General features: G+C 44.9%; 1 protein-coding gene across 1 annotated transcript; it reads right to left on the bottom strand.

Moving 5' to 3' along the window:
* Nucleotides 1–316: 316 nt before the first annotated feature.
* LOC125508461 (nucleolar complex-associated protein 3) lies at nt 317–16550 on the bottom strand. The gene is made up of 12 exons (XM_048673178.1): nt 16021–16550; nt 14857–15044; nt 14116–14324; nt 13921–14023; nt 13534–13697; nt 5075–5213; nt 4792–4953; nt 4574–4710; nt 4108–4422; nt 3523–3662; nt 1162–1259; nt 317–1068 (listed from the first exon to the last, which is right to left on the bottom strand). Exons 1-12 carry the CDS (start codon nt 16361–16363, stop codon nt 559–561), a joined length of 2508 nt encoding a protein of 835 aa, XP_048529135.1. The 5' UTR covers nt 16364–16550; the 3' UTR covers nt 317–558.
* Between the last annotated feature and the right edge of the window lie 10069 nt (nt 16551–26619).

Genomic DNA, 26619 nt, shown 5'->3' on the forward strand with positions numbered 1-26619 from the left:
TATGTTTCCATAATAACAATGATGCTCAACACTTATTTTAGATTTATCTAGATACAAATGTATCACTAAAAATATTTAGTACTTGTACCTAATTCGGACGCGTGTAGGATAGCAATCACTGGTTTGTCCACGTAGTATCTCCGTCTCTAAAAGTTTGTAGTATTCCGCTTTGCAGATGGAATCATTTGATAATTAGAAAAATATTACTCCCTCCGTTCCATATTACTCGTCGCTGATTTAGTACAACTTTGTACTCGTCGCTGATTTAGTACAACTATGTACTAAATCAGCGACAAGTAATATGGAACGGAGAGAGTACGTATGAAAGACAGGGAGCCATCACCGTTGTGTTGAGTTGCGTTTTACAGAGCAACGCAAAGAAAAGGGCAGGCCACGAAAGATTTATGCAAAATCATCAAGGATGTAGCAATTGTGTCCTAAACAGAAACTGTAACAGTGTCACAGGAAACTATGATAAATCGATACAGTGATGCTACAACAAAATAGGGGGACACCTTCTACCGCTGGTGTGGAAAAAATCCGCAGAACACAAGACAACTAAGCCTTTGCAACTTTCTTCTTTGATTTCTTGCTTTCCTTTTTCTGCTTGTTGTACTCCTTGTACATGTTTATGGATGACAATGCATGGTTCAACTCGGTCCTCAGTCTCTCATTCTCAGAAATGCCTCTTAGTACCACGAAATGATTTTGCAACTTCTCTCTCAGTTCATCTTCGCCCACCGTGCAATCTGCCTTCTCAAGCACATCTGGACTTAGAGCGACAAACTCCTTACTGCGCCGTTTCCTTTTGCTCTTCAATGTCTGTGACACTTTGTGGGTTGGCTTTGATAATTCCCGTCCCATCGACAAGTCTTTGTATGCTTCCAGAGGATTCGAGCTAGAAAGTTGAACTGGATTCTGGGTGGCGTTCAGATTTGCCATGCTCAAGATATTTGAAGCCATTCCACTAACAGTTTCGTCATAATGCTTCTGCAGAAGGCTAAGCTCCCAAAGTACTGTTGCTAGTGCCCCACTCAGATAAGGATCTTTAGCCTCTGGGTCATATTTCTGAACAAAAGGAAATAAATGATATGATAATAGTAAAATAAATACAAACTGTACATGATAAACAAAATACAGAAGAGGAGGTAAGGCATATACCGCAACTAAGCTAGACAGGGAACCACCGCCAGCATCATTTTCCAACATGTTTCGGCACTTGGTATTCTTCTGGAGAAGATGCTTCAGCGTGATCAAGGCTGAAACATGAGCCCAACATGTAAATCATTATACCAGCAAGACAAACAGAAAGCGGTGACACTTGACAACAAGTGCTTGTAAGAACTAGCCAGGGAGAAGAAATGAATGCCTTACAAATGCCTCTAATGCTCTACTAATGATTAACTCATCTTGTGATGCATATTTTGTACAGGTTTATTAGGCCTCTTAGCATCACAAGTATGTCCTTTTTTATAAGGCCTCGCTTTGGAAAGGTGCATGCATGCAACCATTTCATTGGTTGCATTGAAAGTCATTGTTGTTGGTGCCATGACTGGGAAATTAATATACTTCATGCGTGTTTTTTCATTGGCTGCATGCATGTGAAAGAGTGCATTGAGAGTGAAATGGAAGAATTAATGTGAGCAAATTACTATGTGTCTTGGTCTAAGAGAAGTTGTCTTTAGGCCTAATAAACCCGGACGGAGGGAGTAGGAAGCAACTAAGATGGGATCACCTGCAGCAAGTCTAACATGCTTACATAGGGGTTGTTTACTACTCCCTCCGTTTCAAATTATAAGATGTTCTAACTTCCATCTGAATTGGATGTATGTAGACGCGTTTTAGTGTTTTTGTTCACTCATTTCAGCCCGTATGTAGTCTATATTGAAATATCCAAAACATCTTTTTATAATTTGGAACGAAGGTAAGTAATTTATTATGAGTTTGTTCCATGAATTCTGCTACACAATATTGCACTCGGCTGATGCATCACTGCATCCCTAAATGCTCCAAGCTCCTTAGGAACCGAGACCTGTTGGGAGGCCCGATGTTTTTCCCACAGCAGACCCCGCTTGTCAGTGCCAGGTTGGCACGTCGGTCCCGTAGGTCAGCTCACAACCAATGTTAGCGTGCTGGTCAAACCCCTTCTGCGTCATGTCAGTTGGCTGTAATTTGGGAGTCCCCGTGTCGATTCACGTCCTCCATTGTGTTCGTGGAGAAGGGGAGGCGATCTTCGCCTGCTCCCTTTTCCTTCGGGCAAGGGTTTGGTAAAAAAATTGGTGGCAGCCGGTGGCCGTCCTTCTTTGGAGCAGGCGTCGACCTTGTGCTGGCAGTCCATATCACTTGAGAATTTCTCATGGGGGCGAACAAAATTTCTCTAACAATCTGAAGTGTGTATGGGCATGTGAAAGCATCAATCAGCAAATTGAGGTTTAAGGCTATATACCGGAGACATGAGTGGAGAAATGGATGAAGAGGGTTGGCCATTTGTTGGGCTTAACTGCAATTTCAAAAGGGGAAAGCTACAATCTTGGAGATAGAGATCGCAAATTCATTCCCATGCTTTCTTGACAGACACTCCAGAGTAAGTGATGGCATGCATCCTTCGCAGCCGTGGCTTCTTGGTAGACATCAGTCAAGAAGAGTATGTGAGATGGGCAGTTCACTCCCAGAGGTTGCCAGATTTCATAGTAACTGAAGGAATAGTCAAGGCGGGCCTGGCGCAGTGGTCACTTGTGGCCTGGAGGCCCTGGGTTAGAACCAGCCTCCTTGCAGAATTATTATGCAAGGGTAAGGCTGTCTAGAAATTCCCTTCCTCAGACCCCGCCTTGTGTGGGGGCTTTCAGCACTGGGCACACCCTTTTGAAGGAAGGAATGGTACCCGGTGTTGGTATCAAACAAATTTGTCAGGTGATTTTGTTGGTGTTGTTCCTTTGAGATAACTATGTTGTGTGAGATATGGCGGTTCACGGTTTAGATTGTAGACCCATACAAAATTCTCGGTACAATGTACTAATTTCTTAATTGGTAGTTATGCAGTACTGTTTCCATGCAATTCTCTAAAAGATTACTGATGTCCGTTCATGAAAAAAGAAGTTCGGGCACTTGATGATCAAGGCAATATTTAGATTCTATGGTGTAATATGTAACACAGTAACAACAAAACCATAAGTTCTGTAATCAAGCTTGTGCCTTGCCAAGTGAACTGATATGTCCTTGAACAATTTATTATTTTTTTATATTTATTTTATATAAGCTGCTTGAAAAATAAAGTGTGCCACTAAACAAACAAACTCTCAACACCAATACCCAAACGGTGCATCAAGGCGCGCCTTTCTTCTAGTTCTACTGCCAAAAACTCGAACCAAAATAATACTACTCCGTCCCAAAATAAGTGTCTTAACCTTGGTACAACTTTGTACTGAAGTTAGTACAAAGTGGAGACACTTATTTTGGGACAGACGGGAGTACTTCGCAGGCATTAGTAGCCAAAAATTAGATAGGAAAATGATAAATTAAAACCTGCTATTGCTTCTGCGGAGCCAAATGACAGAGCAAATGTTGCCAGACGTTTAATGAAAGCAGCTGCTCTTAGCATATCCTGCTGCTTGCCTTCCCACAGAAGTGTCTTCAGAGCATCAGCCAAAACCTCACCACGATCTCTGCATGCAATGGATCAGGTCATTAATTCTCATGGTATGGACAGCTTAGCCATTACTATCTTTCTTCAATATAATAATACATAAATGCCCAAAGTTTATTAAATGTCAAAACAGTTTGAATAGCACATTATCGAGGAACAGAGGTAACAACTACTCCCTCCATCCCAAAATTCTTGTCTTAGATTTGTCTAGATACAGATGTATCTAATACTAAAACGTGACTTGATACATCCGTATTTAGACAAATCTAAGACAAGAATTTTGGGACGGAGGGAGTATATAGAAATAAAAATACACAGGATATAAGAACAGCGCCATCTACCCAGACTAGTCCGTGTTCCCCGTGAATAAATCAGTGACATGTGAAGTTATCTGGTGTTCAGGTACAAAGAACAAGAGAAGATATTTCCTCATTACAACCATTAACCATATGAAGAGGCCAAACCTGTCAGGTCGATACTCCAGTATAAGGTTATAAAACTGCACAAAGAAGTCCTGCAGGTCTACATTCAAAGCCTCAAGATTGCTCCTCCATACTTTAAAAGCAACTATGCAGCATTGTAGGCGTTCCGACACAGAGAGTGTATTGTCCGGTGGAATTTCACCTTGATGGTCTGTATACCCAGAAAGCTTCTTAAGGCAAGCGATAAGTTCACTCATGAAATCCAAATCAATTAAATGTGAGAATTTTCCTAAGCCCTCCAAGCATGGAGCAAGTAAAGGGTGTGAGCCACCAGGGAAGACACTAGTGGCCTTATACCTGGAAACATTGACATGCCAATATCATCATCATCAGGAATGTAACATTATGCTAAAAGAGAGAGAAAAATCAGAACTAAGTAAACTCGGGCCATATAATACCAGATACATATCATTTGTACTTGTAAAACTCAGATACACAATGCACGGACCTTGAATTTGAAGTGTTCATGCTATGCTTCAAAATTCGAAAATAGGTCTCAAAAAGGGCTGCAAGTGTTTCCCTTTGTATCATTTTTTTCTCCTTTGGATCAAGAGTAAATGAAACAGCTCTAAGATCTGCATGAACCTACAAAAGGATATTCTTATAAGAATTCATAGCCATGCTACAAGTTGAGCAAGTTGATTTGTATGAAACATCTGGTGTTACCTCTTGTCTGGCTTTAGAAAGCAATTCCTTTTTTATTTTCTTCTTCTCACTCGGTTTTGTGACATCCCGATTCTGATATCGTTTATTTTTCTTTGGTTTCAGTTTTTCTTCCTTGCTCTCATCTTTTCCAAGGTCTTCATCAAACTTCAGAGACAAGCATACCTAACAAAAAATGTGGTCACCGTAAGCAAGGGGATTGATTCTCAACCAAGAACACATATCAATTGCATGCAAAATGCAGGAAGATGGACGCTATAACCATTCAATTCCATCACATACATACCTCAATGACATCAGGATGGAGCTGGCAATCATTGAGCTTCACACTAGCTGATATCAATCTTACTGCTTCAACAGTTGCCTCACCGCGATGTTTTCCTTCATTTCTAAACAGAGATCTTATTGCCTCAGAACATAGTTTCCTACAAGTTAGAGAGAAAAAGATGCAAGTTAGGTCAGTACAGTGATGTACTACGTGGACTGCTTTTATACTCAAATTTACTTGAACTACTTTAAATACAGATGCTTAGGTTTATTTGCACATGAACTGCTCAACTTACTAATAGTTATGTTTAAACAAAAAGGCGGGAAATAGGCAACCAATAAATACTCATTAAATTATGAAATCATATAGTTTCCTCTATGCATTTCAGTTTTAAAGGAAAATATCAAGTTACAGATGAAATTTGTGTCACTGGAAGACCAAACTATTTGCCCCCCCCCTCCCTCGCGTTGCCTCGCTCGGGCGACACGAGGGACGAAACCTAATCCCGCCGCCGCACCTCCCCCTCCTCAATCTCCCCTCGCCACCACCGGAGGCAGCCGCCGGGCAAGCTTGGTGTGCTGCTGATGATGGTGGCAGCGGGGTCCTTGCTGCCTCGCCTCGCCCGCGGGGGGCTACGGGATCTGGGGCGGCGGCCCCGACTGGTGTGGCGCCTCCAGCCCTTCGGCTTCTGGTGGCGCGGGCGTGGGCCTGCGGCCTTGACCGTGCGGACGATGAGACCTCCGGAGGATGCGGATCTGGGCGCGGCGACGGCTCCGGCTTCCGCGGCGTCAGATCTGGCCGCCTCCACACCAACTCTCCTGCGGCGTGCTGCTCCCCCCTCCAGATCCGGTCTGCTACGACATGGGGGGCTGGTTTCGGTGGGTGGGAACGGATGGTGGGGTTCCAGGACCGGGGGAAACCCCTAGCCAGCCTTGCTGGCGCGACGGCGGCGACGCCCGCGGGCGCCGCTCACCTCCTTGGAGGCGCCGGTCAAGTCCTGTCCTCCCCATCCCATGCCTCCTTACTTCCCGGGTGAAAAGCCAAACTTTGTTGGACAGCAGCAACGCCTCAGACGTCGTAATCTTCTTGAAGACGTTGTTTTTGGGAACAAGTGGGGCGGTGGGCTTCGGTGTGGTGCGGTTTGGTGTGCGGCGGCGGCGGCGGCAGCAAGTCTCTAGCGGCAGCCATGCCTTCCCTGGTGCGGGGTTCAGTTATGGTGGTGCTCTTCGTGCGGCTGTTGTGAGGGCCTCCAGTGTCGTGGATCTCCTCGAAGGGAGGGGATAGGGTTCCCCTCCTCCGGTGGTTCCCTTCCTAGCTCGCCGAGGGTGCCAGAGCTTCTGAGTTTTGGTCTTGGTCCTTGCTGTTGCCCTTCATCCTGGCAGCTCACCCTCTTTCTCGCCCGATCTTCGGTTTTGGGGCTGCTTGGCTCTAGGTGAGTCGCCGTCGACAAGTGAGGAACGCCTGGTTCCGCTCCTGTGGCTGCCTTGGGTGCCATTCAGGCAGTTTCTAGGGTGAACTAGTCCATCGCTCAACGGTGCGGCGCCTTTCGAGCCAGGCGAGGAGGCAGGGGCCTCCTTTGACGATGGAACTGTCTGATTGTGTTCTCCACAAGTCCCTGGTGTTCTGGCAATGGCATGCCTCTCATCGTCGTCGTTTCCTTGCCTTGAACCGGCAGTTGCCTTCCCCATGGTTGCGTGTGTGCAAGAGGTCCCTAGCATCTCCTAGCTATTAGCTTCACGTTGATCTAGTATCTAGCGGGTTGTGTGCTATGTGAGCCGTCTCCCAGCGCCTTTGTATCTTTGCCGTGTTTTTTTTTCCTTTTCTTTGTGTGGTTCGTGGTTGTATTCTCTGTAATCCTGGCCGGTTGATGGCTTTGTTAATTCAAAGCCGGGCTCTCCTTGAGCCTTCGTTCCAAAAGACCAAACTATTTTGCTCCCTGGGTTCCATGAGAGATAAGATTTTCTTGTATTGACTCGTAGCCCAAGGGGCATATTATAATACATGAGGAAACACACAACATCCGGGTATCACCCTCATACACATGGATGCTACCATCACTACCTCTAACACCATGGAGCAACGATTTAAACACCTTGATATAGGGCTCCATTCCTAAGCAACTCATGAATATCAGAAAAGTTGTTGTTAAGTATATATGTTGTGTTTGTCTTGTACAGGCCCAGGCCCATAGTCTAGAGTGAGGCCCAGGCCCATGTAACCTTGTATATCTCTCTCCTCAATACAGAAAACTGTTTGGTCATTCTCTCTTCCTCACGTTTCCTACCATGATATCAGACCAGGACCAAACCCTAGTCCCTCTTCCAGTCGCCACCCATGAAATCGCCGCCGGTGAGGTGATTCAGGCGGATCTGTCTGGTGAGGAGACATCCACATCGCTGCCCCATCCCATCTTCGTCATCAACCTGTAGGAGCTGCTCTCCAGCAGCTCCTCTGTGTGTCCTCACAGCTACTCTGTGAGAATACTTCCCCTGCTCTCCAGCAGCCATCTCCAGCAAGCTCTTGGTGCCTTCCCTGCTCTACAGCAAGCTCCAGGCGTTCCCCCTTCTATCCAGCAAGATCCAGCAAGCTCCTACTATCCAGTGAGATCCAGCTCCTGTTTGTGGCTGTCTGCTGCTCTTCTCTTGTTGCTGCCTGCAGCTGCTATCAGATTGGGTGTTTCCAGCTGCTGGCCACTCACCACTATGGCAAGAAATGATTTCGGATTTGGTTCTCTGATCATAGATATCAAGCTTGATGGTTCAAACTACAGGGAATAGGCATTTTCTGCCCGAACTGTCTTGAGGATGGCTGGTTTTGTTTCTCATCTGACAGATGATCCACCTAGTCCAAATGATGATGCAGCAAGGAAGTCTTGGCAAAAGATCGATGATCGTGTGATGGGAGTTTTAATTCTGGGTGTTGAACCCTCACTCCGAATGAGTCTTGAGCATCACACTTCAGCTAAAGAGATATGGAAGTACTTTGAGCAGCGCTACCTTCAGACCAGCAGTGCACTTCATTTCTCGTTGTTGCAGAATTTACACAACACTCGGTAGCCAGAAGACATGTCCATAGAAGAGTACTATGGAGCTTTCCCTCGCATCACTGGGCAGCTAGGTTCCATGGTTCCAAAGGGTAATTCTGGTTGTGAGTCATGTGCAGCGAAGGAAAAGTATGACCATCAGACTCTCATGTTTCAGTTTGTGATGGGTCTCAAGCCAGACTTTGAGAACATTCGCACTCAATTGCTTGGTCGTACGACTCCTCCCACCTTGACAGAGGCACTTGCTAGCTTGATCGCTGAGGAGACTCGTCTCCGTTCTCTTGGGGCTACTTCTGCGCAGACTCTACACACTAGTGTTCTGGCTTTTCCTCAGCAGCCAGGTGCCTCCAAGGCCACACCTTCAGCTGTCGTATGCTCGTTCTGCAAGAAGGCAGGACACCACAGAGATGGTTGTTTCAAGCTTCATTCAGAGCTGTTAGCTGAGTTTCAGGCTAGACGGGCCCTCAATCAGCAGCGTCGTGCACCCCAGGCTCCTTATCAGCAGCAAGTGAGGGGTGCTTCTGCATCTGTTCTCTCTCAGCCCGCTGTTGCTGCAACCCAGCCTTGGGTTCTGGACTCTGGGGCTTCTTTCCATGTGACCTCTGATCGCTCTCAGCTTGTGTCTTGCCAGCCAGTGCGGGATGGTGCCTCTGTTCAGACTGCTGATGGTACACCTTGTTCTATTACTCATCAGGGTTCTCTTCGCACATCCAAGTTTTCTGTTCCTGCCATCTCCTTTGCTCCAGAGTTGTCCATGAATCTTATGTCTGTTGGCCAGCTTGCTGATATGAACTACTTTGTTGGTTCTGATGACTCATTTTGTTATGTGCAGGAGCGTCAAAGCAAGAGGGTCATTGGAACTAGCCATCGCCGTAGAGGATCCACATCCCTCTACATCCTTGACACCTTACACCTTCCTTCAGCTTCCACCACATCCGCGTTCCGGATGGCTGCATCAACATCAAGATCCACTTCGCCGTTTTCTTTTGCCCAGTGGCACCATCGCTTAGGTCACTTGTGTGATTCTCGTTTATCTACCCTTGTTCGACAAGGTGTTTTGGGTCATGTTTCCATAGATGCTGGTTTTCATTGTAAGGGTTGTAAGCTAGGGAAACAAATACAGCTTCCATACTCTTCCAGCACTACTCATTCTAGTCATCCTTTTGATTTAGTGCACTCTGATGTATGGGGTCCTTCCCCCTTTGTTTCGAAAGGTGGCCACAAACATTATGTCATATTTGTTGATGATCACTCTCGACATACTTGGGTCTATTTTATGAAGCATCGTTCTGAGTTGTTTTCTATATATAAGGCTTTTGTACATATGGTCCATACTCAGTTTTCCAGTGTTGTTCGTGTTTTTCGTTCTGACTCCGAGGGGAGTATCTATCTACTGCTTTTCGTGAGTTTCTCTCATCTGAGGGTACTCTCCCTCAGCTTTCATGCCCTGGTGCCCATGCTCAGAATGGCGTTGTTGAGCGTAAGCATCGCCATATTGTTGAGACAGCAAATACCCTTCTGATTTCTTCCTTTGTCCCCACTCATTTTTAGGGTGAAGCTATCTCAACTGCTGTTTATCTAATCAATCTCCAACCTTCTACTCGCCTTGAGGGCAAGTGTCCTGGTGAGGTTTTGTCTGGTTCTCCTCCCACGTATGACCACCTCCATGTCTTTGGTTGTACTTGTTATGTTCTTTTAGCACCTCGTGAGCGTACCAAGTTGACTGCTCAGTCTGCTCAGTGTGTCTTCCTTGGATATAGTCTTGAACATAAGGGCTACCATTGCTATGATTCTTCTGCTCACCGCATTCACTTTTCTCGCGATGTCACTTTTGTTGAGGATCAACCCTTCTTCTATTCCCCTTCCACTAAACCATCATCCTCAACTTCTTTAGAGTCTACCTCGTTTCTTTCACTTCCACCTATCTTTTTAGACGAGTCCATAGCTGAACAACCTTCCTCTGTCCTAACATCAGAACCATCTCCACCACATGTTTCATCTCCTTCCTCACCAGCTCCTTTCTCTCTTCCACTAGCTCCACCTCTAGATAGTCTTCCTTTCCATTACACTCGTCGTTATTCTACTGCTCCAGCCAGTACTTTCCATTACACTCTCGTTCTAAAGCTCCATGTGACACGCAGTCATCTATGCCTTTGTCTTCTACTCCTCCAGCCAGTACTACTGATCCTTGCACTGACGGCTCTTCTCTAGCAACGCGATACAAAAAGGACTTGTATGCAAGGGCTATTTCTAAGCCTAGTACCTATCAGGAGGCAGTTGTGTCACCTGAGTGGCAACTGGCTATGTCTGAGGAGCTTGCAGCCTTAGAGAGTACTGGTACATGGGATTTGGTACCATTACCTCCTAGTTCAGTCCCTATCACTTACAAATGGGTGTATAAGGTTAAAACCAAGTCAAACGGTTATGTGGAACGCTACAAGGCTCGCCTTGTTGCAAGAGGTTTTCAGCAGTATCATGGGAAAGATTATGATGAGACGTTCGCTCCTGTTGCTCACATGACTTCAGTTCAAACTCCAATTGTTGTGGCTGCTACTCAGTCATGGAAAATTTCCCACATGGATGTGAAGAATGCCTTCCTTCATGGTGATTTACATGAGGAAGTTTATATGCAGCCACCTCCAGGTATCAAGGTTCCATCAGGTCATGTTTGCCGTCTTCAAAAGGCTCTTTATGGGCTTAAGCAAGCCCCTCGTGCCTGGTTTGAGGGGTTCAGTTCTGTGATTCAAGCTGCCGGTTTTTCTCCTAGTGAACATGACCCTGCACTCTTCATTCATACATCTGAGCATGGTCGTACATTGCTTCTACTTTATGTAGATGACATGTTGATCACTGGAGATGTTGTTGGGTATATTGATTTTGTTAAGAAAAAAATGAGTGAACAATTCAAGATGTCAGATTTGGGGTCTCTCAGCTATTTTCTCGGGATTGAGGTCGAGCACACCAATGATGGTTACTATATCTCCCAACAAAAGTACACTCAGGATTTGATTCTTCGCTCAGGTCTCACTGACACACACATTGCTGCTACACCTATGGAGCTTCATCTGCAGTTGCGTCCTACTGATGGCACTCCTCTTGAGGATCCATCTCGCTATCGTCACATTGTCGGCAGTCTAGTGTACCTCACAGTGACCAGACCTGACATTGCACATGCAGTCCATATTCTCAGTCAATTTGTTTGTGCTCCTACCTCAGTTCATCATGGTCACCTATTCCGAGTCCTTAGGTATTTAAGGGGAACTACATCTCGCCGCTTGTTCTATGCTAATTCCAGTCAGCTAGCTCCAGCTACATGCTTACTCTGATTCCACTTGGGCGAGTGATCCTATTGATCGTCGCTCGGTCACTGGCTATTGCATATTTCTTGGTACATCTCTCATTGCATGGAAATCAAAGAAGCAAACTGTTGTGTCTCACTCCAGCGCCAAGGCAGAGCTTAGGGCTCTCTCTACTACTACAGCAGAGATTGTATGGCTTCGCTGGCTATTGGATGATCTTGGTGTCTTATGTCATACACCAATACCTCTTCTTTGTGACAGCACTGCTACTATTCACATTGCTAATGATCCAGTCAAGCATGAGTTGACCAAACACATTGGTGGGGATGCCTTTTTCACTCGATCTCATTGTCAACAATCCACTGTCAAGCTACAATATGTCCCATCAGAGCTTCAAGTCGCAGATTTCTTCACCAAGGCACAAACTAGAGATCAGCATAGGTTTCACACTCTCAAACTTGGTGTATCAGATGCTCCTGACCCACCTTAAGTTTGAAGGGGGGTGTTAAGTATATATGTTGTGTTTGTCTTGTACAGGCCCAGGCCCATAGTCTAGAGTGAGGCCCAGGCCTATGTAACCTTGTATATCTCTCTCTCCTCCTCAATACAGAAAACTGTTCGGTCATTCTCTCTTCCTCGCGTTTCCTAATAGTTGTCACCACCACCCTACATGTATAGGGCTCCATTCCTAGGCAGCTCATGAGTATCAGAAAAGTTGTCACCACCACCCTACAGGGTACCTCCCCAACTGCACTATACCCGTGTACATAAATAAAGATGTATAAACCATGGATATAACTAATATTTGCTGTATAAAGCATAGCTCATTTTAGGCCTTCTTTGGTTTACAGGAATTTTAAAGGATAGGAATTTTGTAGGAAAGACACTTTGGAGCCCTTGGTTTGTAGGAATGGATTCCTATTACTATGTAGGATAGGAACCAATTCTTCACATTTCAAAGGACAAAAAACATTAGCCTAGACTAAATGGAAAAATTCCTATCCTATGCATCAAATGACATGTCTTTCCATATAGGAATTGAGATACATGTCATCTCACTTCCTATGATTTTCCTATTCCTATGATATTCCTATCCAATGAACCAAAGGAGACCTTAGGGTTGTGCTACAATCTTGTGTGCAACTGTCCATACTGACCATCTGATGAACATAACAGAATAAACTAAACAGAACGCAAGGTATCGATGAGGATGTTAGCCACATAATCAAAGCGGGGTGGATGAAGTGGCGGATGAAGTGGCGGCAAGCATCTGGCATGCTCTTTGACAAGAAGGCCCCACAAAAGCTAAAAGGAAAGTTCTATAGGATGGCGATCAGACCTGCAGTGCTATATGGAGCAGAGTGTTGGCCTACTAAGAGACAATACATCCAACAAATGAGTGTCACTGAGATGCGCATGCTAAGGTGGATGTGTGACCATACAATAAAGGACCGAATCAGGAACGAGGGAATAGGCAATAAGGTAGGGACGGCACCAATTGAAGAGAAGATTGTCAAACACCGAGTAAGGTGGTTTGGACATATCCAATGGAGGCCTGCAGAAACACCAGTGAATAGCGGTATTCTAAAACGTAGCAAAAATGCTAGGAGGGTATGGGGCAACCGAAGTTGACATGGGAGGAGGCTGTAAAGAGAGACTTTAAGGTTTAGAATGTACTCAACGTTCTTATATTATGGGACGGAGGGAGTACCTAGGAATTTGGCTCTTGACAGGACTGTAGTCAGCAATCCATGTACCAGAACCTTAGTTTACTTTCCTTCACTTTGTTTACTTGTATTTTCTCCCTTCTCTTTTAGGTTCTCACAGGTTTCTGTTGGATTTCATCTCTAGCCTACCCCAACTTGCTTGGGACAGAAGGCTTCATTGTTAGAATGCAAGGATGGCTCTATACTGGCAAAGTGGCAACCCATTCCCACGACATTCACTATGGGGGCAGGGATGGAACTACAGGAGGAAAGTTGCACTCGGTAGCTACGGATGGCAATTGGAAAGTCACCCGTCATGGGGACTAACCTAGTAACCAACATTAACTTATACAGAAGTCAGCTGCATAATTGAGTCATATGACATTATTAGGTAAGAAATGATTCAAGTAAATATAAATAAGAAGATACCTTGCTACATCATTCGAGGAGCTTAAATTTTTTACCACACTGGCCAGTAAGCTTTCACGGTGGTTAAAGTGTGGGGCAGCATCTAATAAACTACACAAGCAACGAACTGCCACAAGATAAAAATAGGGTTGCTTCTCCAATGATATCAATTTCTGCAGGTATGCCTGGAAGTGCACAGAAAGGAAACAGAAAACGAATTTCAGCAATCAAAAAACATCTAGAAATATCTTGACCATCAAATGGAAGGTGCAGCAAATAAATATTTGTATGAAGAAAGCCAAAGCAAGTGATGAGCCACTGGAACATTGTTCATGATCACATATTTCATAACCAAATGACTGCTTGTCATAAAGTATTTAGGGTATGAAGCAGAATTCAGAATAAAACCTTGTAGGAACGAATAAGCGTGTACTCATAATATCTCGTCTTCTTCACTTCTTTCGAAACTTCTACGGCAAGCTCTTTTTCTGTCAGCTGCCTAATCCGATAACTGCAGAAGAAGATCAAAGCACATATAATATAAGTCACCTGGGAAACACTGTAGCAGTGGCTATAGTAAAAATGAACTGTCATGTCATGTACCTAGGAATTATGTCCCTGAACACAGCAAGCAAGGACATTATAGCAAGTTTAACAACCCTTTGGTCTGTGTCGTTGCATATAATTAATAAATCATTCAGAGATCTAATGTTTGATTCAGGATCTTCAAGCATGGCCATGCCTAATTCAGCAAGCTGGGCCTTCTTTTTCTCAAACAATTCATCAGCTGAAAGTTCTTCCTTCACCTCTTCCTGCCAATCAGAGTATACAGGAAAAATCACTGTTTGCATAGTAAAAATATATAGCAGTTCTGTATAAGATACAAAAGGTTTCAATTATGAACAAATGAGCTGGATTCTATCGCTGTAAATGACCTGACATTTGATAAACAGTTTTATAACTTGTCTGTTTGCTTTCATTGACACTTTTCAGGTATATACAAGCTCTACAACAGATATCCATATTTTCATCTATAATTCATGCTGAATTGCTGATGATGCATTAACTCATTTTGATTTTGCTCAAAATTTCTCACTTACCACATTCTAGCATTCAGCTTTGTATGTTAAGATTAGAACAGCTACAGGCCATGACACTTAATTTAGCTATCCTGCAATATGTTGACAATGTCTAAGATACTTCGATATTTGCAGTCAAACATGGCTAGGTAATTTGCATTCACGGTATTAAGCAGTATGAGTTTTTATTTTTAAGCTTTTGCAAAAAGAGATCATTTGAAAAATGTGCTTCAGACTAATGCAAAAAGAAGAACAGAAGTAGTACCAACACTACTGAGTGCAGTTTCTCCTTCGGAATTTCAAGTGGACGCTGCACATTCTGCAATTTACTATCTTCCTTTTTGTTGGATCTTCCCTTACATTCCTTTTGAGAACTTTGCTTGGCATCAGCATCTTTGTCATCAGATTTGGATTCAGCACCCTTAGCTTTGTCTTCAGACCTTGCTCTCTTGGCTGCATGTCATGACATAAATGTTACATGAGTAGGGTAACACTAACAACAATTCATAATCACAAACTTACTTAAACTCATATAGTAACACATGCTACACTTCTAGAAAACTTCTTTATGCTTTTGACTTATTTCGGTTCCGTTATGTTGCAGAATTTTTTAATGTTTTTTACTTGTTTTCTGTCTAATTGGACAAGGTTTTATCATGATCTTTTAGTTCTGATGGAACATAGTAGTTACAGGGGCATCATAAAATCAGTAATTCCAGTATCAAAAAGATTCATGCGTGTCATTCATTTTAACAAGAGAAAATATGGAGACAAATAAATGACCACAATAGTATCGACTCATGTGATTCTGAATTACTGCCAGCCCTTCCCCTGATTAATGTAAGTTGCATGTAGAACTTTAAGTCATGCCTGTCCATTTGGATCAGCAACAGTGTCCTGTATGCTTGCTCTGCAAATGGCAATACGGCAACACGGAATGACCGCTCTAGAGCGCATGTCATTATTCTGGGATCAAAAGGGCACGCCAGGCTCTGTAAATGGAGCCAGATAAGCTTGGCACAACTTAGATTGCGAGTACACAGCAACTTTACTTAGTTTAAGCAATGTCTAAAACGATCTTGTTAAGTCATGGACCAACAACAATAGGATAAGTTGTAAGACTTTATTAAATTCATGGACCGAGAACAATGGAAGCCATTGGTGGTACATTTCCTAGGGGTTTTTTCTTCGTCCGCATGTATTGGGTGTGTTTGCCAAGTGTCTGCGGTAGTCTGTTCCTACTGACTGCAACAAACAAACTTAGTAGAAACTCAGAGCCAAAATGATTTCATTTACTAATATATCTATAGCATTTGCTATGCGGTTCTCCAAAGCCTTGTGCAACTAGCAAGTGCTCCTATACCATATTCACTAGACTAACTCAACCGGCTCTGCTGAACCAAATATAACTGGGCATGCATGATTTTACCGGTTCTGTAGAGCAGCTCCCCCTGCAGAGTCTTGACAGGGAGCGCGTCAACGGGATCCACCTCGAGGTCATCGTCGTCCTTTGGTTTCAGGGCTAGGGCAGCCCTCCTCTTGCGCTCGCGCTCCTCGTAGAGGAGCTCGACCTTGTCCTCGTCGTGGTCGGGGACCCTGGTGACGACTTTGTCGAGGGCCTTCCTGTTGAGCCCGGTGATCAGGTGGACGTGCTCTCTATTCTCCTCGACGAAATCCACATCCTCGTCGGAGACTATGATGTCCTCGTCGTCGACTTCCGGCGGCAGCGGCGGCGCGAGGATGACCTTGTTCTTCTTGCTGCTCTTCCCCATGGGATACGACACAAATCTGGAGTGGGTTGTGCTTCCCCGAAGCCGACGCTAACCTCACAAGTTTCACGGTCGCGGTAGGAGAGGGGGGTGGCCGGAGGTCCTTCCGAACGGCGAAACTTAGATAGGCGGCGGCGGCGGCGATGGAACGAAGGGTTTATATGACTTTCTCTTTTCCCTTCGAAAAACAGTGGCATGGGTTGTTGCTGCTAGGTTTTGTGCGGGACCTTGGGCTTGGGCCATAGAAGTTTGGTGAGGCGTGGACAGAACCGCGCGCACCAGGCCCGAACAAGCCCACATTCATACTTTGTTTTTACGCGAAACTTAGGGGTCTTTGTACGAGATTGTCGTGGGAGGAACAAAAATTTAACACAGACACATCTCACTCTGTGCATTTGAAAATCAAACCGAAAAATCATACCAAAAATAAACCGAAATGAACAAATTTTTTGGTTTTTATGGTTTCTGGTTTCGGTATGGTATAAACTTTTCATACCGATTTGAACTTTGGTTTTTATGGTATATACCGAAAAACCGAATGCTTAACCGAATAAACCAAAGTAAAAAATAATTTTATATTTCTTGTGATGAACAACCATGCAAGTTGTCATTTTTCTTGTACATGAGTCAAATTCACTACTAAGCACCTTATTTTTTTTCTTGTAACATAGTCATTTTTCTTTTTTTTGAAATGCTAAGCGCGTCCATAACCATCAACAGATAAATCAATGCATGCATATATATACTTATATATAGTTATATATTGTATTTGTGTAAAACAGTATATGTGTTTTGAGTCATAAATTTGCAAATTGTTATTACGTCATTTTCAAATTCGCGTCAACTTTGGTTATTATGGTATATACTGAAACCATATCGAAATAATTTGGTATATACCGAAACCGAACCGTATTTTAATTTCATACCATATTTATTGAAGTATTAATACCGTACAAACTGAACTATGTAAACCGAATAAACCGAACGCACACACATCAAACACATTAAGCTACGGGAGAATGGCGGCCAACTAGCATGGCCACGTGACGCATGCTGGTTTGCCGTGGCAAAAAACATTTTTATATTTTTTGGAAGATGAAATTGAAAAACTTCTTGATTTTTTTGACAGATGAAACTGAGACTTTTTTTGTTTTGAGAAAAGTTTTTTTAGATTTTTCTTAAGATGGGAGTGAGACGTTTGTTTCTTTTTCATTTTAAAAATGTTTTTAGGCTTTTCTTTTTCTTTTTGAGATGGATGTGATGTTCACGTGTTGTGAGAATTTTTTTTTAATTTTGAGATGTAATTGAGGTTTTTTCTTTGAGAGGGAGAAATACATGCCCAGCTTCTTCTCAAGAGGCCCGCAATGACGGGCCCCAACCACTAGTCATGTGTTATTGTGTGTCGAAAATGAAAGTGCCATCACTTATTCTTTGCCTGGGTGTTTGCTAAAAAACATTTGGAAGCTCGTCTCTAGCGTACTTTGTTTTGAGAAAAGTTTTTTCAAGATTATTTTTTAAAGATGACTTTTTGTTTTTTTTTCATTTTAAGAACGTCTTTTAGGCTCTTTTTTTTAGATGGATGTGATGTTCACATGTTGTGATGAAGTTTTTTTGATTTTGAAATAAAATTGAGGTTTTTTCTTTGAGAGGGAGAAATACACGTACAACTTTCTCTTAAGAGGCCCGCAATGGCAGACCCCAACCACTAGTATCAAACACAATAAGCTATGCTACAAAGGCGCTATTTGAGTGTGTCCACGTGGCGATTTACTGTGGCGATAGAAAAATATCTAACTACATATCATTTCCTTTTAGTAGAAGCTTGCTTTGAGTTGATTGATTGGTTCATTTCCTTCCTAACGAAGGCAGCTCCGCACGTCTTCCTCTCCATCTCTCCCCCCCACACGTACGCCGCCAGCCGCAGCCATCGCCTCCTCTTCCTCCTCTTGTCTACCCAGCTAGGGCTGCTTCTATCGCCGCCGCCGCTGGCCCATCACTCGTCCGGCGCTGCCCACCGAAGGAAGGCCCTCTTCTCCCTAGGGTCTTTGTAACACCCACGATGCTGCTATAGCTCCCACGTGTCGAGGCACGACTTAGAGACATAACCGCATAGTGGTTTTGTCGCAAGAAGGGTCATCTTCACAAACATCCCATGTATTGAATAAGACAGGGATAAATAGAGTTGGCTTACACTCGTCACGTCACACAATACATAAATAATTCATACATCATCCAAAATACACTCATAGACCGACTACGGTCAAATCCGAATAAAAGGAAGATAAACCCCAAATGCTAGATCCCCGATCGTCCCAACTGGGCTTCACTACTGATCATCGGGAAACGAAACATAGTAACGACCAAGGTCCTCATCGAACTCCCACTTGAGTTCGGTAGCATCACCTGCACTGGTATCATCGGCACCTGCAACTGTTTGGAAGTATCCGTGAGTCACGAGGACTCAGCAATCTCACACCCGCGAGATCAAGACTATTTAAGCTTATGGGTTGGATAAGGTAATGAGATGGAGCTGCAGCAAGCACTAAGCAAATATGGTGGCTAACATACGCAAGTAAGAGTAAGATGAGAAGCTACGCAACGGTCGTGAAGCTAGAAGTGATCAAGAAGTGATCCTGAAACTACTTACGGTCAAACATAACCCAAACCGTGTTCACTTCCCGGACTCCGCCGAAAAGAGACCATCACAGCTACACACACGGTTGATTCATTTTAATTAAGTCAAGTGTCAAGTTCTCTACAACCGGATATTAACAAAGTCTCATCTGCCACATAACCACGGGCACGGCTCCTGAAAGTTTATACCCTGCAGGGGTGTCCCAACTTAGCCCATCACAAGCTCTCATGATCAACGAAGGATATTCCTTCTCCCGGAAAGACCGGATCAGTCTCGGAATCCCGGTTACAAGATATTTCGACAATGGTAAAACAAGACCAGCAAAGCCGCCCGATTGTGCCGACAAATCCCGATAGGAGCTGCACATATCTCGTTCTCAGGGTACACCGGATAGGTCAAGCTACGAATAAAACCAACCCTCAAGTTTCCCTGAGGTGGCCCCGCAGGTTGCCCGGTTCGGACCAACACTCAGAGGAGCACTGGCCCGGGGGGTTAAAATAAATATTACTGATGTAGGGTGGAACCCTATACGACCGATCTTTCACGAAAGGAGCGGATCCCGCGAAGAACACGAAGAACACGAGGGAAATCACAAGGGGAAACACAAGGGGAAACACGAGAGAATCACTCAAACCAACAAGATTAAGTCACACATGTGCTAGATCCTCAAAACACGAGAGGAGATACAAGATCCAAAGTCAACAAGGGACGATACAAATGGTAACCGGTCTTCTCCGTGAGGAGGTCTTGAATCCACAAGGGGATCTTCCCGTAAAGGGGTCTTGAATCCAAGGTGGAACTTCTCCAAAGAGGGGCCGCGGTCTCTCTCAAGGAGTAGATACGATATGGATGAGCGAAGCTCTATCTCACAAATGAACTAACACAACGCTAACCCTCACTAGGAGGAGGTGGAGGAGTATATATAGTCTAGGTCCACGAAGGGGTAAGTGGGAGAGGGATACATGGGCCTCGGGCCCGAACACTGTGCGCAGACAGGTACCGGACGTCCGCTGAGGACCGGTCGTCCGGTGGCTCATGGGCGGCCGGCCCTCCGGTAGACGTCGGACGTCCGCTTGATCTGGCTCGGACGCTGGAGTGCCGGATCTCCAGAGGTGGCCGGTTGTTCGGTCGCCGTTCGTCCGCTCGTTTGGCTCGGGTGCGGGATCGCCGGTCGTCCGGTCCGGGCCGGTCGTCCGGTGGGTCTTCAGGCGTCGGACGTCCGGTCCCGACCAGTCGTCCGGTGGCTGGAGCTTCTTCTGCATCTCTTCTTATTGTTCCTCATGCTTGGTGTCTTCGCCTTCTTGTCCATGGGCTTCCTCTTGGTTCCTGGTCATGCATAGCACACATGTTTGAGGTAGTAGCCATGTCTCACATGTGGAAAGTGACGATTCGGAGAGGAGCGAGTTCACCTTGTGTCCAATGGCGTATACTTGAGGTCTCGTCTTATGTTCACTTGGGGCTTGGAGAGTAGTCAGAGTGTACATGGGGATGAACGTGGGATGCTCCGCATCATCTCCCCCCCCCCTTGGGAAAGATCCGACCTCGAATCGTGATCCTCATCACCATGGAAACGGTTGTCGTGGGCGTACTTGTAGTTGGATGGAGTTGAAGGCATGGCGCAATCCAAGTACTCCAAGGTGTCTCCGATATGTGGTACATACAAAATGAGCAAACACAAAGTACACTTGGAAATACAATGGTTAGCGCACACAAAGTGTCCATCATAGAAGAATGAGTCTGTTCGGCAAGATTGTTCATGACAAAGCGCATGAAGCTTATGAAGATGATATAGAATGATATGCAAAGCATTCATGGGAGCAAAAGCATTCATTATGCATACAAATGTATTGTGAATATGATCAATGCAACCACGGTGCAAAATGATGTCATAATGGGATGGTTTATCAAAAACATGAACATGGTAATGGGTGCTCAAAATGAGTATGTGATCATGCAATTGATGATGGGCAATATGATCATGATGTATGAATATGCCATCAAGAAAGATCACAACAAATTTGCTAAGAAAATGCACGAGCTCATATATCATGGATGACATGGGAATACAAGATGCAACAAGGCAATCATAATATGAGTCAATCCATGCATAAGATGCAAATTTGTCATGAGTGTGAGATGTCCAATGAGCATGACATGTGTGAGCACAATCAACAAATATGGAGGTGTTGGTGTACCAATGCTCGATGTCGTGGCATGCGTGGAGGTTCGAAGGTGCTTCCAATAAGTCCGAGCGCTCCTCAATGTGAAGGTCCATAGAGCCAATCTTCAATGTCGCTCCTCCGTTCGCGAGATGTACCATGTAGACAACAAAAAGGAAACAACAATGAAAGAGTGACCCATCCAATATGCATATTTGAGGATGGCTCAAAGGGAAGGAGTTCACCTTTAGGAGATTCTCGCAAATGTTGGTGTTGCACATCGTGTATGCCTTCACATGACCAAATTGTCTCATGACGGTATCGCCTTGTGAATCCTTTAAAATGAAACAACATGACAAACACTCGAAAAAACAAATGATGTTAGCGGAGATGCAAAACCTATCATTCGTGTGGTAAAATACCCAACAAGTGGATGCATCATGCTCATCATAAGAAAGGACAAGGGAGCATTTCATAGTATGGAGGCATATGATGCGAGAACAACCAAATACAATAGGTTCAATCAAACAAGCATGCATCACAAGTAATATGTCCAAGTCTCCAAGATCAATAAGCATAGATGCAACAATTGGAGGCAAGCGACAATGAACAAGATGTATCATGTGAGAGGCATAAATATATATGTCATCAACCCAAGAAAGCGAGTAAGAATGGAACATGGGTGATGCGACAAAGCAAGCAATCTTAGTGATCAAGTCAAGCAAGCTAGTAGTACGAAGATGCAACGTACTAGAAGGAATCATGGCAAGCATGTCATGTGTGCAAATAGTGGGCATGAATAATGCACGAGACATATCACAAGCATGAAGGCAAGATATGAGCAAAATATCATCAATGTATTGATGAGAGGCCATATGTGAATAGTAATGGGACATCATGACTCTCCCAACACAACAAGCAACAATAGCATGAGGCACACGATAAACATGGCAATAGCAACAAGGATCTCCACCAAGCATGCAAATACACATAGGAGTAGCATAATGGTGAATCATGGGTAGATGCAAGCAAGGGTCACAATTGCATGGCAAAGGCATAGAAGCAAGCATAGCATGCAAAGTGAACATGGTAAAATGAGCATGAAGCGACAAGCGGTATATAGCCCATAGCCGTGTGAGAGCCAAGTGAGAGAGATGCATGTAGTCGTTGCGCGAAGAGAGCGGTGGGAAGGATAGTTCACGGGATCCCAAGTCATCTTTGCTCTCAAGAGCTCGTTTCGTCAACTCTTGGGATTGAGAGGTAGACGAGTATACGTGAGTACCTACACAAAACAACGACAAAGGGAAAATTGTGTGTGCATGGTATATGTACACATCATCCATCAGGATGCACACGTGCTTGTGTTGGTTAGCACAAAATATCCAATGCTCAAATAAATGAGATGCGTGATATAGAAACATGTCATCCATCATGAGAGGTTTGTTATTATGTATAACATAATGGAGACTCAAATTGTGTAATGCATCACAAGAAATGTGTAGAGCATTGTTATTCATAGAATGCATATGGTGCAAGCAATTATGAGAATCATGCAAAGTATGGAATGCATCAAAATCTCCTAATATGTATGAGGAAACTATGGGGTCTCCTCATGATCATTAGTGGAAACATCACATGGAGAATATTGACAACATTCAAAACAATGCATAGTTGGAACGTTGTGATCATGGCATGGCATAGTAGATGAATTGCGCAAATCATGTAAAGGAAGCATGGCAATGTCATCACATGAAAAACAAAAGATAATGACCATCATCTCGTCATCTATGCCATAAATGCAAATGGGATTTATTTGAATGGGGCATGCATAGCTACTATGTTGAGATTGAAATGATGTGATATGGGAGATCTCACTCATAGCATGTGACAAGTTTAAAGGAGTATCAAACATGATGTGACCAATAGAATTTTCACATGATATCCTATGTAGCATAACATCACAACTAGGCAACTCGACATGCTCGTCATCATATTCATCATAAATAGGTAAGTCATGACATGAGGGAGTCGCACTAGCATGAAGCATGGAAATAGGTGTGTCAACATCATGCAAGTAATCATTCGTAAAATAGTCCACTAGTGGGACAAGAGAAGCACCATCACCTATGTTACCTTTGGAGCATCGCTCATGTGTTGTAGGTGAGGTGTCGAAGACCGAGTTGTGGTCATCTTCATCTTGGTGGAACCATGTGGGGGGTGCATTGTCGTCCACCATGGCCATCGTTGTCTCCATTGAAGGTATGGACTCGTCGAGGGTAGGCACCTCGTCATGTAGGAGACCTAGCACCAAAGAGGAAAACACAATCGGAGTAGAGGTTAGGTCGTTATAAATCATAGTGGTCTCACATGCCATGTCAACTACCTCACTCACTAAGTGTTGTGGCTCACTCACTCCCTCTTGGATGCTCTCACTCATATGGTTGGTGGAGTCACTCAAATGGCTCTCAACCTCACATAGGATGTGTGGCATGCTCTCAAGTGTGGGGCTAGTGGTGGTCACACTCATCCTCTCATAGAAAATGATCTCAATGTCACGTATGATGGAGTCACTCATGTCACTCATGTGGTGGTGGATCTCCTCACATGGAAATTGGGGCATCTCGTCATATGTGGGTGTCGGAGAGATGTAGGTGCAAATGTCTCCATGCTCAATCATGTCGTAGTCTTAGCCATGGATGAAAGCCGAAGATGGCACATCATCACTCTCCTCTAAGACCAAAGATAAGGTCTCATGTGCGGTCTCGTAGCTTGACTCGGAGTATGAGTCCAATATGGGCGTTGTCTTCATGTTGTTGAAGAGGTTCATGCTCGTCGCCGTGGTCGAAGGGGATGGCCCAAACTCGACCGTCTTGTCGCCGTCTTGTTGTAGAAGGCCCACATGATGTGGCACCTCATAGCTCGTTTCCATGACCGAAGGGAATTTCCCATCCTGGCCATCTTCCTTGAGGTGCTTCCAAAGATGAAAGTGTCGCCCTCACTTGTAGGTGGTCGCCTTGTACTTGATGATGTCAATGTAGGCGAACTCACGGGAAGTAGGCGAAGATGCCGTCCATCCAAAGGCGAATATGCCTTAATAGCACTTGGCGAAGATGCCGAAGTGGTTGGTGTAGCCGTAGCTCAGTCTTGGTGGTGCTTGTCTCGCGGTCTTCTCTTGTGGTCATGAAGTTTGGACTTGGCGTGAAGTAGGGCTTGTTGGGACTTGTGCATTTGCGCTTGGTGAGCATCGTCATGATGATGTTGGCGTTGTCACACTTGAGCTCGTGGTAGATGTCGTTGTGACGCCCCCGATTTAATCGTACACTAGTCATACACGCAAACGTGTACGATCAAGATCAGGGACTCACGGGAAGATATCACAACACAACTCTACAAATAAAATAAGTCATACAAGCATCATATTACAAGCCAGGGGCCTCGAGGGCTCGAATACAAGAGCTCGACCATAGACGAGTCAGCGGAAGCAACAATATCTGAGTACAGACATAAGTTAAACAAGTTTGCCTTAAGAAGGCTAGCACAAACTGGGATACAGATCGAAAGAGGCGCAGGCCTCCTGCCTGGGATCCTCCTAACTACTCCTGGTCATCGTCAGTGGGCATCACGTAGTAGTAGGCACCTCCGGTGTAGTAGGAGTCTTCGTCGAAGGTGGCGTCTGGCTCCTGGGCTCCAACATCTGGTTGTGACAACCAGGTAGAAGGGATAGGGGGAAAAGAGGGAGAAAGCAACCGTGAGTACTCATCCAAAGTACTCACAAGCAAGAAGCTACACTACATATGCATGGGTATCAAATGGAATAAGGGTATCATATGTGGACTGAACTGCAGAATGCCAGAATAAGAGGGGGATAACTAATCCTGTCGAAGACTATGCTTCTGGCAGCCTCCGTCTTGCAGCATGTAGAAGAGAGTAGACTGAAGTCCTCCAAGTAGCATCGCATAGCATAACCCTAACCGCTGATCCTCCCCTCGTCGCCCTGTGAGAGAGCGATCACCGGTTGTATCTGGCACTTGGAAGGGTGTGTTTTATTAAGTATCTGGTTCTAGTTGTCATAAGGTCAAGGTACAACTCCAAGTCGTCCTGTTACCGAAGATCACGGCTATTCGAATAGATTAACTTCCCTGCAGGGGTGCACCACATACCCCAACACGCTCGATCCCATTTGGCCGGACACACTTTCCTGGGTCATGCCCGGCATCGGAAGATCAACACGTCGCAGCCCCACCTAGACCAACAGAGAGGTCAGCACGCCGGTCTAAACCTAAGCGCCCAGGGGTCTGGGCCCATCGCCCTTAGCACACCTGCACGTTGCGTGGGCGGCCGGAAGCAGACCTAGCCTAGTGGCGTTCCAGTCCAATCCAGCGCGCGCCGCTCCGTCGCTGACGTCAAGAAGGCTTCGGCTGATACCACGACGCCGGGATACCCATAACTACTCCCGCGTAGATGGTTAGTGCTATAGACCAAATGGCCAGACTCAGATCAAATACCCAGATCTCGTTAAGCGTGTTAAGTATCCGCGAACGCCGACCAGGGCCAGGCCCACCTCTCTCCTAGGTGGTCGGAACCTGCCCTGTCGCTCCGCCTCAAAGATCCACACAGAGGGCCGTTGGGACAAAGGTCCTTTCAGCCCCCAATCCGTGAATCACTCGCGGGTGCTCCTCAAGCCGACCCGTCTTTAGCCACCATATGTATCCTGTAGAAAGTATAGTATATACCCGTGATCAACTCCCGTGTGATCACGGCCCGATAGTATAGCATGGCAGACGGACAAGGATGTAGGGCCACTGATGATAAACTAGCATCCTATACTAAGCATTAGGATTGCAGGTAAAGGTAACAACAGTAGTAGCAAGGACAGGCTATGCATCAGTATGGGATTAACGGGAAGCAGTAACATGCAACACTACTCTAATGCAAGCAGTATAGAGAAGAGTAGGCGATATCTGGTGATCAAAGGGGGGGCTTGCCTGGTTGCTCTGGCAAGAGAGAGGGATCGTCAACTCCGTAGTCGTACTGGGTAGCAGCGGCGTCGGTCTCGGTGTCTAGAGAGAGAAGAGGGGGAAGAAACAATAAATATAATGCAAGCATATGCATAGTGATGCATGACATGACAAGCTACGGCGTTAGAGGTGCCCTAACGCGGTAGTAGGTGATACCGGTGAAGGGGGATAACATCCGGGAAAGTATCCCCGGGGTTTCGCGTTTTCGGACCGGTGAACCGGAGGGGGAAAGTTGCGAGTTTGATAGGTTAGGGATGCGTGGCGGACGAACGGGCTGCGTATCCGGGTTCGTTTCGTCGTTCTGAGCAACTTTCATGTACAAAGTTTTTTCATCTGAGCTACGGTTTATTTTCTATTAATTTTAAAAGATTTAAATCATTTTCAGGATTTATTTAATTAATTTAATACAACATTATCCAGAACAGTGCATGCTGACGTCAGCATGAC

This window comes from Triticum urartu, chromosome 5 (genome assembly GCF_003073215.2).
Source record: "Triticum urartu cultivar G1812 chromosome 5, Tu2.1, whole genome shotgun sequence".
NCBI lineage: Eukaryota > Viridiplantae > Streptophyta > Magnoliopsida > Poales > Poaceae > Triticum > Triticum urartu.